Raw genomic sequence first — 13,982 nt, 5'->3', positions numbered from 1 at the left:
GGTGGTACCTCAGAGTTGTTTTAATTTGCATCTCTCTAATCATTAGAGATTTAGAGCATTTTTTCATATGGGAATAGATAGCTTTGATTTCTTCATCAGAAAACTGCCTGTTCATATCCTTTGACCATTTCTCAATTGGGGAATGACTTGGATTCTTATAAATTTGATTTAATTCCCTATATATTTTAGAGATGAGGCCTTTATCAGAAGCACTGGCCTCAAAAATTGTTTCCCAGCTTTCTGCCTCCCTTCCAATTTTGGATGCCCTATGCCTTTTAATACTAATCCCAGCTCTTAGCACAATGGTTATCAAAGAGGAGTCGATTAATGCTTGGTGCCTGGACTAGGTAGCTCAAGATGCCATGATTCTTCTAAGCTGCCATGTCACCTATTGACTCATCACAGTTGCCATCCACTAAAAGCCAATCTCTTCTATATGAACTGTTCTCTAGAGCAATATCTTACATATGTGATGTGAGTTCTTGGTCCTCTGTGAATGACTTTACATTTAGCCCTGTTGAATTTTACCTGCTCAGATTTGGCCCGACTCTCTTGCCTGTACAATTTATTGAAGCCAGACTCTCTCTCATCCATTGTGTCAGCTACTCATTTGTACCTCCTGTCAATTTGCCAAGTCAGCCATCAATCCCTCTACCCAGGTGATGGAGGAAAATGGGGGAACAGCATGGCTTCCAGCACAGACCCCACTTCCTTCTACGCAGCACCTTCCTAGTTGATGTTGAGCCATTAATGGCTCTTCTCTGGGTCAGCCTTTTGTGTAACACTAATACCCCGGGGTCTCCATCTCTTTCACAAGAATAGTAGAATGAAGGAGTGGATCAAATGCTTAGCTCATATCCAGGAAAACTGAATCTACAATATGAGCTTCATTTGCCAGTCTCGTCCCTATTAAAAAAAAAAGTCATTGAGGTTAGTCTGACACGACTAGTTTCTCATGAAATCACGCTGGTTCATTCTCAGTGATCACACTCCTTTTTTTGGATATTCTGTAACCATCCCTTTCATTGGAACACTGGGACGTTTTCCAGGAATTCAAATCAAGATCACTCTCCTCTGGCTCCTTTTTAAAGTCAGGACAAGATTTTTCCTCTGGTTCTTTAGCATCTCTCCCACCCCCAGGATCTCTAGCCATTACCAACAATGGCTCAGGAAACACATTGGCCGTTTCCTTCGTATATCCTACGATGTAGTAGTTCATTTGGGCTTGGGGAACTGACCTCATCAGAAGCAGCCAGGTGACCTCTTGGTATCTCCCTACTTATCTTGGGTACCATTTCCTGTTAGCAATTTTTGTTTTATCATTTTTGGTTCAAAGATCATTCTCCTTGGCAGAAAAAACAGTATCAGAATTAGAGTTGAACAGTCTTTTTTTTCCCCTTCATCTTGGCCCCATCCACCCCATCCTGCTAATTGCTGCTGCAGGGGCTGGAACCCCTGCCTTCTCAGCAGCTTCAGAACCTCAAAACCTAGAAAAGAAAGTTCTCCCCACCAAAGCCCATGGCACTCTATCAAATGGCTCAACATCAAAACCGATAGGTTTTTATCAGTAGAAATGATGCTAAAGAAGGAATGTTACCATCTGCTCTGCTAAGGACCATGGGACCTTTCCATCTGCCTTGTGGCTCCCATCCTCCTATATGTGTTCTCTCCCCCATTAGAATGGGAACTTCCTAAGAGCACAGACTGTCTTACTTTTCTCCTTGTATCTCCATTACTTAGCAGAGTGCTTCTGTACATAGTGAGTGCTTAATAAATGCTTTCTCATTCATTCAGGGATGCATTCTTTGATTCTCCTCTTTTCCCCCATCTCACTATGTGGGCCATATGTTTTCTTGCCACCATCTTTGCCAGGTTTGGTCTCCAGTCATTTCTGGCCAAAACCTCATTATTTCTTGATGTTGCTGTCTCATTGGAGTACTGGGCTCCCTTCCCTGGTGGGAAGGCAGAGGCTGGATAACACACTTATCAGGGACAGTGAAGAGGGGCTTCTGATCAAGGCATTGGCTGGACCCTGTGATCCCTAAGATCTACTCTGTTCAGGGACTTCGGATTCTGAGAAACAGGATGGGAAAAGGCTGTGTGTTTACTGACTTGGCCAAGATTCAGGGCCAGCCCATGCCCGGTCAGTATTTTTTTTTTTCTGGTCAGTATTAATAAGGCTCAAAAAACTAGGGATACCCAAATTTCCTGTTACTTAATATTGAGTTGTAGATCTAAAACTACAAGCCACAGTTCAGCTTCTTCATTTTACAAAGGAGGAAACTGAGACTCAAAGAGATTTAAGTGACTTGCCTAAGGTCACACCCAGGATCCCAGATCTATAGCTGAAAAGGACCCCAGAAGCCATCCAGTCCAACCCCTTTATTTTCACATGAGGAAAAAGAAGATGATAAATTTAGAATTCAAAGGGATCTTAAAGTATCATCTAGTCCTTTTACAAATGGGGAAACTGAAACCAAGGAAGCAAAATTGACTTGTTCCAAAGTGACTTTATAATAATTGATTGCCTCATTGAAAACTTAATTTTTCAACAATTTCCATAAGAGATTTTCCATTTTGTTATTTTTAAGTTGATGTAATTTTTTCCTAATATTTAGTTTGACAGTGATTTTACATTAGTAGCTTTTCTGTTTTTAAAAACTAATGATCCTAGGAATTTAATATGTCACAGATTTATAGCCAGAAGGGACCTTAGTCCATCTGGTTCAACCCACCCATTTCACAGAGGAGGAAACTGAGCCCCAGAGAGAAGCGAAATGATTACCCATAGTTACATAGGCAGCAAGTTTCAGAGGTGAGTCTTCAATTCCAAAGCCAGGAATCTTTCCGCTGTCCCAAGATGCATCTTAATTAAGTCTCTTTCCTACTAGGGAGAGTAAAAACATTCATGGCCTCACCATTTCCACTGCTGGGAAGTTAGTGGGCCACGGCATGTGGAAGCTTGGTACTCTTTTATCTTCCATCTGGGCACATTAACCTTTTTTGTTTCTTTCTTCTCTGGGAAATATGCCTCTGAGGCCAGAAGGTGGGAAAGAGGAGTGCTTTGTTGTTTGTTCTTATTTGTCCACTATGCCTGGGGGCCTCGCTCCCCTTCTGACCGGTCTTATTGTCTCCCCCGTGCTCTTGACAGTCCCAGGCAGAACTGGACTATGCTGGCGCCTACCCTGTGGTGAGAGTCAAAATGAGCATCAGTGCGTGACTTATAACCCTCTTGTGATGCATGCCACTAATACCTCTTTCTCATGATGTCTCCTATGGATGAGCATTTAAAACTGAAAACTTCAAGGTTATTTAGGGAAACAAATGGAGGATCCTAGGCCAAGACCTCAGAGCCAGGACCTCAGAGGCCAGCTAGTGTAACCCCCTTCATTATTTCCAGATAAGGAAACTGAGCCCAAGAGTGGCAGGAGGGGGATTGGAACCAAAGTCCTCTGGCTCCAGAGCTGGGGTTCTTTCCACTTTTAGGGTTCTAATCTCAGAATGTATTTCATAGAAGAGTTTGATTTAACACGTGTCTCAAAGATCGTTAGGAAAATCATACCACGGTAGTACAAGAGTACTTTGAGCTGGCAACTTCTCCAGATAGAATTGAGATTTCATATTGAAAATCTGCTTTTTTCCTCAATCAAAATTGGACTTGATGGGGACCCCCAGATCACCTTCATCAGTTCTAATTGATGCCTTTTGTTTCCTACCTTGCGCCTTAGATTCCCCATTAAGATTATCTGTGTTTTGGCTCATGAGAAAAATCGCTAACATTATTAATCAAATAACAAGTTAATGATGAGCGTGACCATTGGTTGCTAAAAGTCAAACAACACTTTAAAAACAGTGCATGGTGGGTTGTGTGAGACATTAACCCCTGGGATTATTCTGCTTGACACTACTGCAATCCTTTTCACACCTTAATTCCTTCTTTTTAAAAAATAAAACCATGGTTTGTGAATGCATAACTCTATTCCTTGTTCCATTATGGTGTTTATGGATTTGAAAATAGATTATGTTTGATTTTGCATGTTGTCTAGATTGAAATCCTATTGTAATAAAATTGTATATTTTGCTATTTTCATGCCTTAGAAGATAGGCAAGACTCCAGAGAAATGGTGCTTTGTCGATCTGGTCACATAAATTTCCTGAAAATTGAATAATTTTGTGCAATTGCCTTCCCTGAAAGAATGAATGAATGAGTGAATGAATGGATGAAAAAGTGTGTATTATTGTGATGCTAAGCACTGGAGATCTAACCAGCAAAAAGCAAGACAGTCCCTGCTCTATAGGAGCTCACACTCTAATTGAGAGGAGATAGCACATAAAAGAAAGTCCAGGGGGCAGCTAGGTAGTGCAGTGGATAAAGCACTGGCCCTGGATTCAGGAGGACCTGAGTTCAAATCCAGCCTCAGACACTTGATGTTTACTAGCTGTGTGACCCTGGGCAAGTCACTTAACTCTCATCGCCCCGCCCCCCCCCAAAAAAAAAGAAAAGAAAAGAAAAAGCCCAGCTATAGGGCACATAGAAAGGTCTGGAAATCCTGAGGGCGCTGCCAAAGGGCGGATGGTAAGGACCACCTTTGTGCGGTGATGACTTTCTATTATCTTTTAACTTGATGGTGTTCTCTTTGTACTGTGTGCAGTTAGAATTATAGGATTTAAATTATAGAATTAAAATTTTATATAGAATTATAGGATTTAAAATCACAAGAGAAATCCTTAGTCATATAATCCAAGCCTCATTATGCAGATTTGCATACTGACAGTTCAAGAGATCAAATGATTTGCCCCAGGTAGATGAACCAAGATTCCAATTGAGATGAAACTGTGTCACTCCTTTTGTCTCTCCATCAAGTAACAATCATCCTTCCAGTGCCATCATTTTTTTCATCACAAACACCCCAAGCACGCAAGTAAACCCCAGCCATCCCATTAAAACAAAATCATCGGCACATTGGACAAAGAACAGGATGGTTGGGCTGGAAAACTTCTGCCTTCATTTCTGCTCATTTGTTAAATTCACTGCAGAGAATCGGCCGCCCCATCTAATCTCCAGATGCTCTGGATCCAGAACTCCGCAGTATAATTTCTAGTCAGAGTCTCTACGATGGAAGAACAACAGACCCGTCCAGTGGAGCTTCCTGAGCAGGAAGGGAAGAAATGAGGGAAGTGAGAGTTCCGTAGTCTTGCTGTCTTAACTGCAGGCCAGAGTAGGAAAAGGGCAGCTTCAGAGCCCAAGGAGAGTGAGGGAAGGGGTGAGCCAAGAGGCTTCATTCATTCTATAGGGAGCTTGATTTCTCTGCTTTGGTGAGCAGGGAGGGGGGAGCGAGAGGACCCAACATTGGGTTTCTTTTGGCTTCCGCATGGAATATTCGCTTTTCTCTGAACTGGTCTTGTTTATTGAGGAGATAACAAGGGAAGATCGTTATAGTCTGGAAAGTACAAGTCCTCGACGTATTCCAGCATCAGATAATCCTCTCTGGGCAGAGATGAAAGGGAAGTACCCTAAGAACACCTGCCAGTTGCCAAGTTTATCCTTAAATCTTTGATTTGGGAGACTATTTTAAAAGCTTTTTTGGCGTTCTGTTAAAATCCCTCTGAAAGTTCTTCAGCAGGGGTCCTGGTTTGTTATGTTGGAAAGGGAAAGTGATGGGGCCTGACACCTAACACCCAGGGGAGGCAGCTCCTACAGGTGGAGAGGCTGGAGGCCTTAGAGAGCTGCCTGGGACAGTGAGAGGGAAGGAGTCACATCCAGGGTCCCACAGCCAGGATTTCAGTGGGAGGACTTGAACCCAGGTCTTCATGGCTCCAAGGCAGAATCTCTGCCTCTCTACGTTAAAAAGCGGGTTCAAAATAATTAGGTTTTTATGTAAGAATAAAACAACAGTTGCCATAGAGGAAGTCCTGATGCTTCTGGGTTTGGGAATTAATCTGTCTTCATCTATTCCTTCAGTCAACATCTATTCAATAGTTTTTGACTGTTGGCTTTATGCAAGGCCTCATACTGGCCTTTTCAAGTGTCCTTGGGATGGCTTCATTTGCCAATTTCTGCTCACTTTTCCTTCTCCTTTATAAATCATTAGGTGTTAGAGCTACAGGGGACCTTTGAAACATCTTGTCCCATGCTCTCATTGTGTAGATGAGGCAGCAGCAAGGGTCCCCAAAGTGACTTTTCCAAGGTCTTTTTTTTAAAATTAATAAAGTATTTTATTTTTCCATTACATGTAAAGATAGTTCTCAACTTTTGTTCATACAAGCTTTCCAATTTCAGATTTTTCTCCCTCCTTCCCCTCCCTCCCTCCTCCCCTAGGCAGCAGGTAATCTGATATAGGTTATATCTATATATCTATATACATAATAACATTAATCCTATTTCTGCATTAGTCATGTTATAAGAGAAAAATCAGAGCAATGACAAAAAACCTCAAAATAGGAAAGCAGCAGCACCAAAGACAAAAGAAATAGTATGGTTCATTCAGCATCTATACTCCACAGTTCTTTTTTTTTTTCTTGGATTTGGAGATCCTCTTCCATCATGAGTCCCCTAGAACTCTTCTGTGCCATTGCATTGGTGAGAAGAATCTAGTCCATCACAGTAGATCAACACTCAATGTTGATGATACTGTGTACAATGTTATTCTGGTTCTGCTCATCTCACTCATCATCAGCCCATGCAAGACCCTCCAGGTTTCTCTGAACTCCTCCTGCTCATCATTTCTTACAGCACAATAGTATTCCATTGTATTCATATACCACAACTTGTCTAGCCATTCCCCAATGGATGGGCATCCCCTCAACTTTCAATTCCTTGCTACCACATAAAGAGCAGCTATAAATATTTTTGTACATGTGGGTCCCTTTCCCCTTTCCATGATTTCTTTGGGAAAAAGACCCAAAAGTGGTATTGCTGGGTCAAAGGGTATGGATAGCTTTATCGCCCTTTGGGCATAATTCCAAATTGCTCTCCAGAATGGTTGGATCAGTTCACAGCTCCACCAACAATGCATTAGTGTTCTAATTTTCCCACAGCTTCTCCAACATTTATTATTTTCCTTTTTTGTCATTTTAGCCAATCTGATAGGTGTCAGGTGGTACCAAGGTCTTTAAGATCTATATGTTCTTGTTTCCAGACTTTATAAATCCTAGCTCAGTAGGGAGGAATGAGCACTATCAGGTAGTCAAACTAAACTGACCTCCAACAGATTAGCCAAACTTCAGGAGGCCAACTCTGAATTCATTTGGCAGGGGGGCTGCTAGTTCCTTCTGCCTTCAGTTACGTAGCACAGACCAGAAATGGCAGCAAGACTTCAGAAAGAAATGGGGTGATGAGCATCGGCTATTAAGTGAAGCTAGTGATTGGTTATTCCCCCATCTGACAGCAGAATAGTGGTTTAAAAGCCACAGGATGGGATGGTAACAATTGAAATACTGAGAGATGATGGCCAAGAGGAGGAAATGAAGATGACATTGCAGTAGAAGCTCCTGGAATTTGGGGCTGGCGGCCCCATGTGCATATTACTGCATGCCCATAGGGTGCCATGGTCTATTCACACAGTCTGCTAAGCACCACCAAGGCCTCCTCTGATGTGGAGGTGATACTGGGTCCTGCAAGTGCACTGTGAACTCTAGAAAGTTCTGCCAATGCCAAGTGGGTTTTATGTAAGGCCCAGGCTTTTGACTCGTTGGAAAAAGCTTTGTTGTTGTTGTTTATTCGTCGTGTCCGACTCTTCGTGACCCCATTTGAGATGTTCTTGGCAGAGATCCTGGAGCAGTTTGCCATGTCCTTCTCTAGCTCATTTTGCAGATGAGGAAACTGAGGTTAACAGGGTTAAGTGACTTGTCTAAGGTTCCATAGCTAGTATCTGAGGCTGGATTTGAACTCGAGTCTTCCTGACTCCAGGCCTGGTGTTCTAGGCACTGTGCCATCTAGCTGCCCTAGGAACAACCTAATGTAGTACAAAGAGGCCCATCACCCACAGGCTGCTACTGCCTTGGGCCATGGCAGCTCATGAAACAGAAATACAGAATGGCCCTTGGTCCACTGCAGGTCCTTCCACTTGGGCAGAGTTGGAGGCAGAGAGCATTAGGATCATCTGTCTACACTAACAGCTGCTAATTCTCTCAGTGTGACGATATTGTCCAGTGACCAGTGAAAAGACATAATGCAGAAAGAAGTGACTCAGGGAGATCGTAGCATTCAAGTTATAAACTAAACTGGAAGATGGAAGGAAGTCCTATATAAGTAGAAGGGGTGGAACCTCACAGGTTCTCCTGGGAGGAGTAAAAAAGAGTTAGTGTTAGAGGTTTTATTGAGCATAGAAAGGCAATGATGAGAAGCCATGACTTCATGGAATATTGGCTCGTCTTCTGTTGCATTGCTCATTATAAAGGGTTGGAGAAAGAGCAGCCCAAAGACTATTTTGTCTTGACATACCAACATTAATTATGGAGGGTGAAGAGGAGGAGGAACTCTATTAAGAACATGATCCAACACCCTCCATGTGAAGTCAGCATATTCTTTGGTACTTGGTGACTTCAGCACCAAGGTCAGAAATAGGCACAGATGGGGAAGAATGTGAATCAAGAATGTGGAAGAAAGGAGAGGAAGGGCACAGACTGTAAAGTACCATTCACTGAATCCTCGGGCCTCTAAGTCCTGAATATTTCATTTGAGAAAAGAATAGGAAAGATGCTGAATGTGGCAAGCACCAAATAACAAGACAAAGCAGACAGGAAATGACTCATCACTGATCCTGGAGTCATTCTCCACCAAAGGAAAAGCAATGGGAAAAGCAGCTGGACCGGACTAAATATACATAGTGGGCAGAATCAGACTGACTTGTTAGAGCAAAGATTAAAATGAAAACCAAGCTAGAAGAATAAAAATGTGAAGAGGCTATGTTGTGCAATTAAAACAGCTCCAACTTGACCATTAAATGGGCTAATGATGCTGAAAAATGAAATATGGACAGAAGGAAGGACATTGACACTACTTAAAATACTTTCTTTTTTGTGTGTGAGTGGGGCAATGGGGGTTAAGTGACTTGCCCAGGGTCACACATCTAGTAAGTGTCAAATGTCTGAGGCCAGATTTGAACTCAAGTACTCCTGAATCCAGGGCCAGTGGATAAACCACTGTGCCACCTAGCCACCCCCCAAAATACTTTCTTAAGGAAGTTTAGCCCATGATAATCAGTTACCATGATGAGGAGCCCCAAAGAGCTAATAAATCATCTTGGTCAGCAAACACTTGGCTTGTTTGCCAAGTGGAAAGAGATGGCAATGAGGGGGAACACTGGTCTAAGATTTGGAAAATCTGAGAAAGATAACAAAGATTATGAACATTATTTTCTCAAAGCAAACAAAAATGATGGAAGGTAAGAACCAGTTTAGAGAAAGCTCAGCTAGACCCAGTTAAACACAGTTGTTCAGAGGACCTTTAACCAGGAAGCTGGAAGAGGAAAATCAAAGAAGTGAAAGATAGAAATGTTCTGTAAAGGTTGTTTTATAACTTACCTCTTTTTCACCATCAAGGACCCTAGAGCTCTCACACATGGACTCTGGCATCACAGGCCCAGATGTATAGAGGGTCTGGGTCCTAGGACAGATTCCCAATAAATGGTAAGTTTCTAAATGCCCTTCTTTGCAAGTGCCATTGATGTGAGTGGATCAAGACCCAGAATACCATAGAGCCTTCTGGACAGGATCTGCAGCCCCTTGGACTTTCCTGGCTTTCTTTCCCAAGCCTGATTCCACAGCAGGCCACGCCTTGACCATCACAGGGTTGCCTGAGAGAATCTGAGAGTCCAAAAGGCTTATCTGATTCAGAATAAGCACGTTGATAAAGAACATCTGGAAAAGAAGAGTGAGCAGGGGCCACGATTGAACAAGAAGAAATCAAGGAAGCTGGATCCCTTTTAGTGGCCTCAAACATCTCGCAACAAAGGGCCATATTTTTAATATCGCTGTTCCACTGATGACAATGTATGCCTGTGAGTCATGGGATGCCACAGGTTCTGAAGATGGAGTGGGACTATCACCCACAAGGCATTGGGGAGGCTTGTGCAAATAGGCTGCGATGCTTTATAAACCAGGACCTAGGAGAGAGAATTGGCGGAAATGATGTCATCTAAGAAATGGGTGAGCAGAAAAGATTTCAGTTTAGTGCTGGCCATTGGGTTCAATCCCTTCATTTTGCAAATGAGGAAACTGAAGGACAGAGAATTTAAGCGACTTGTCCAGGGTCACACAATTAGCTAATGTCTCTGAGGCAGGTTTTGAACTCGGGTCTTCCTGATTCCCAAGTCCAGTGCCACCTAGCTGCCCAAGAAAAGGAGTAGGTCATATAGCAAGAGATAATTGATGCATAGCACAGATGCCCCATTGGTGTCCCTGCCATGGCAAAAGAAATTGAGAAAGGCTCCCAGCTTATTGCATGGACTCCCTTTGGTAATCTTATGGGAGGCCATGTATAACAGTTACCCAGAATGGGCAGACATGAGTGAGTTAAGTTCTTTATCATTGGAGGAAAGACCTACACTGATGAAATTGCAGACCCTTTAGGGGTATGAAAATGCATTCATGCCCCTAATTGTCACCATGAGCCAACAATACTGGGTTTTCCTTTGTGACGTGTCCTCTCTTTGTGCAGATAGGAACCCCTCTAGGATTTAGGAGTTCTTTTATAGTTCCTAAGGGCAGAAAAAAGAAAACAAGTCCCCAGTAGCCAAGCTGGGAAGGAGTCCCTCCAAGCATAGCTGGTCTAGTCTTTGGGCAGCAGAGAAAGCTTCTGTCCTGGAACCAGCACCTGGAGCTCTTCCAGTGTGGGATGGCCTGCTAGAGCTAACATTTCCACCGGTGTGAGCTTTAAGAGCCCAGGGCCACTTATGTGGCCCAATAAGGGAGAAATCACTGGGGGCTGTAATAGAGGCTGAGTAGTGGTGGTAGTAGTGGTGGTGGAGGAGGAAGAAGAAAAGGAATAGCATTCTACTAAAGTTTGCAAAATAGTTTCCATCTGTTAATTTATCTGATCCTCTTCATGAAAAGGTTACATTACTTCATGAAAGCAGAACAAGTGTGTCAAAGAGGCTGTAAAGTGGAGGATCTTTGCTTTGGCATGATTTCTACCCTGAATGGATAAAGTAGGGGATGAAGTTTTGACCCTTGGAGTAAAATCAGCATCTGAGATGTTTAGAATATTTCATTCTCAAATGATGGTGGAAACAACCAAAATATCACTGTTTTTAAAAAATGGAATAGAAGATAAAGGAAACCACACTTAATCTAGTTAAACTAGAACAAAACCTGTGTATTTCCTAAAATTGTAGACCCTGGAGCAAGACCTGAGCAAGGGAAAATTCCTGGAATCAACCCCAAACTCACTGAGCTCTGAGCTCTGGTCAGGAGTCATTCTCCTCTTCTTAGTGTCATCTAAACCCTCTACATTTACCCTTCTTTGTTGCAAATCAATTATCTCGGATTGCCTCAGTTTCCTCATCTGTCCCATGAGCTGGAGAAGGACATGGCCAACCACATCCAGAATCCAGAACAGCCCTAATAGGATCACAAAGAATAGAACACGACTGAACAACAGCAGTTGCGAGTATGTGTATGTATGAGCATGGGTGCATTGGTCTGTTCCCTTGTGTGTGTACATGGATTTGTGTGTTTTGATATACTATTACTCTTGCCAGTAGCCACACTTCTCTCTGCTAGGTCGAGTCTCTGGCCTCCACTTGCTCTAACCACAAAGGCCTACTTTGTTCTTCCCTTGTGATTCCAAAGTACTTTCTGATCTCTATTTGGCAACCTTTCCTCTTTTCTCTTTCCCAGCAGACAAATGGTTACGATGGAGACCTGTACGGATCCTCATCCCTGAACAGAAAATCTAGCAGGGTCAGTAGTAGATCCAATTGTCAGTAACGGCCTATGAAGGCATGTGTGGAAGCTTTCTTAAACACTGGTAAATGTAGGTTCTTTAGCCCAGTGTCTGCTATACAGCAGGTCTCCCAGTCCCCTTTCTTTGTCCCCCTCCCCCTGTTTGGGATATAACCAGCCCAGATGAAATACAGTAAAAAGCTGCCCTCTGATCACTGTTAACTGATGAGAAATCCATGTGACATGGGAATTAGAAACACTTTCAAAACTGAAGGCTGGATAGAGCTCTGCTTTGCTCTACCATTTCCCCTCATCAATTAATCAGCAAGCATTTATTAAGCATCTACTATATGCCAAGCACTATGCTAGGCCCTTGGGGATATCTGTCACATTTTAATATTTCCCCACATCTCCAATTTCATTCATTCATTCATTCATTCATTCATTCATTCATTCATTCGCTCACACACTAATTCTGTAAACACTTGCGGGACACCTGTTAGGTACAGAAAGTTGTTTCTAAAGGTTAGGAAACTTACAGCCAAGTAAGCTGCGATGTGTCTAGTATTTAGGGCTCTGTGTAATTCACTTGTTGAGTAGTCACAGACAAGCACACAGCCCGGGAGGTTCCACTGTAGCTAGCTTATAGCTCTGCTTTCTATTTTCAATTCACTTTATTCAACAAATATTCGATCTCTTTCAGAAGTTTAGAGCCAGCTCTTCTGTGGCTAGCTTTGAGCTGTGTCTATTTTTAATTCACTTGACTCCATAAATATTCAGTTTATTGATGAAGCTTCCAGCCTGATAATCTCTCCTGTGGCCACCTTAGAGCTCTCTAGCCTTCTTATTCATGGGCTGTGTCTCTCTAGAGGAAGTCCAGAGAGAAGAGCAGAGGATGATGGGTCATGGCCGCATGGCCCCATCACAGGCTGGCAGGAGCAGTGACACAGAGTAGGGCGGGGTTAGAGAGGGAACGAATGACAAAGAGGTTTTCAAAAAGCAGAAAAGGCAGGACAAGAAACAAGAATTTGTTGAGTTTATCAAGGAAGGGACATTAATTAGCCCGTTAAGAGAGCTAGCATGGGGGAATTTTTATATAAAGATCTCATCAAAAGAAATTTATGAGAGAAAGAGATTGTAAGACCATAGATTTAGAACCTGAAATTCCTTACAATGTGAGCCTCTGAAAGTAGTGAAAAAAGCACATCTATTTATTTGAGCCCAAACAAACATCTGGAAGTCCTGGGTTCGAATACTGCCCCTGGCACTTCCCAGTTGAATTACCTTGGTCGGGTCCCTTCATCTAAAAGAAAATAGGGCTAACACTAGATCTTTCCTACCTCCTGGTGTGTGTCCTTGTTAGAAAAGGGCTTGGTGAGCTGTAAGGCACTGCCCAGGTATGAGTTGTTTGTCCTGAGTGGGCATCTCCCAGCTTCTGGGACCACTGGTCCTGCAGCTCTATTGTTCTGGAGTTTGCTGAGCAAGCTTTGGTCTGAATGTCCAGTTGGTCCTGGGGCTCAGGCACCTTCCTCCCACAGTGCCCCTGTGAGGCATGTGGTGGCAATGTCCCTAGACTCATTCTTAGACGTGAGGAAACTGCGGCTCAGCTAAATTCAGTGACTTATCCAAGGTCACATAGGTCATAAGCAGAAGAACCAAGATGAAGTCCACATTATCAAACCCCCTTTGCATCCTGCAGTGCTGCCTCCTCACCTCAAGCACAGGCCGCTTCCTGCCTCTAATCCTTTTCAGTTCAAGAGAAGGAAGGGGCCCAGTAGTCCACCCCTCTTTTGATGGATAAGGGAAGTAAAGGAGGAGTCGCCCAGGGTCAAACCTGGGATCTTGGGAAGACCCTCAGAAACCATCTGCTCTAGCCCCTTGTCCTTCAGAGAAGGAAACTGAGGCCTGAGGAGTTAGGTGCCTTACCTGAAATTAGACAAAGAGCAAGTGACAGAGACAGAATTCAAACCCGGGTCCTCTGACTCTGTGCTAGTCAAGGAACGATATAGATTTTAGACATCATATGATAAAGTCTCTCATGCTGTTCCATTACCTCAGCAGTAGGATTCAGTGGATTTGAAAGTATGGAAATGGCT

The 13,982-nt window shown here is 43.1% G+C and overlaps 1 protein-coding gene across 13 annotated transcripts in view; it reads left to right on the top strand.

Annotated features, from left to right (window-relative positions):
• The window catches only part of LRRFIP1 (LRR binding FLII interacting protein 1), a 199,956-nt gene that overhangs the window by 135,205 nt on the left and 50,769 nt on the right, over positions 1–13,982 (top strand). For 9 of the 13 annotated variants that reach the window (XM_044001588.1, XM_044001587.1, XM_044001586.1 and 6 more), the window contains 2 exons: positions 3,152–3,190; positions 11,842–11,904. The exons of 2 other annotated variants lie outside the window; for them this stretch is intronic. In XM_044001588.1, the coding sequence (XP_043857523.1) occupies positions 3,152–3,190; positions 11,842–11,904 (102 nt within the window). The remainder of the gene's footprint in view (positions 1–3,151; positions 3,191–11,841; positions 11,905–13,982) is intronic. 2 more of the 13 variants (XM_044001580.1, XM_044001576.1) reach the window with 1 other exon arrangement.

The sequence above is a fragment of the Dromiciops gliroides genome, chromosome 4 (assembly GCF_019393635.1).
Source record: "Dromiciops gliroides isolate mDroGli1 chromosome 4, mDroGli1.pri, whole genome shotgun sequence".
Taxonomy (NCBI): Eukaryota; Metazoa; Chordata; class Mammalia; order Microbiotheria; family Microbiotheriidae; genus Dromiciops; species Dromiciops gliroides.
This window is presented reverse-complemented; position numbering and strand designations above follow the sequence as displayed.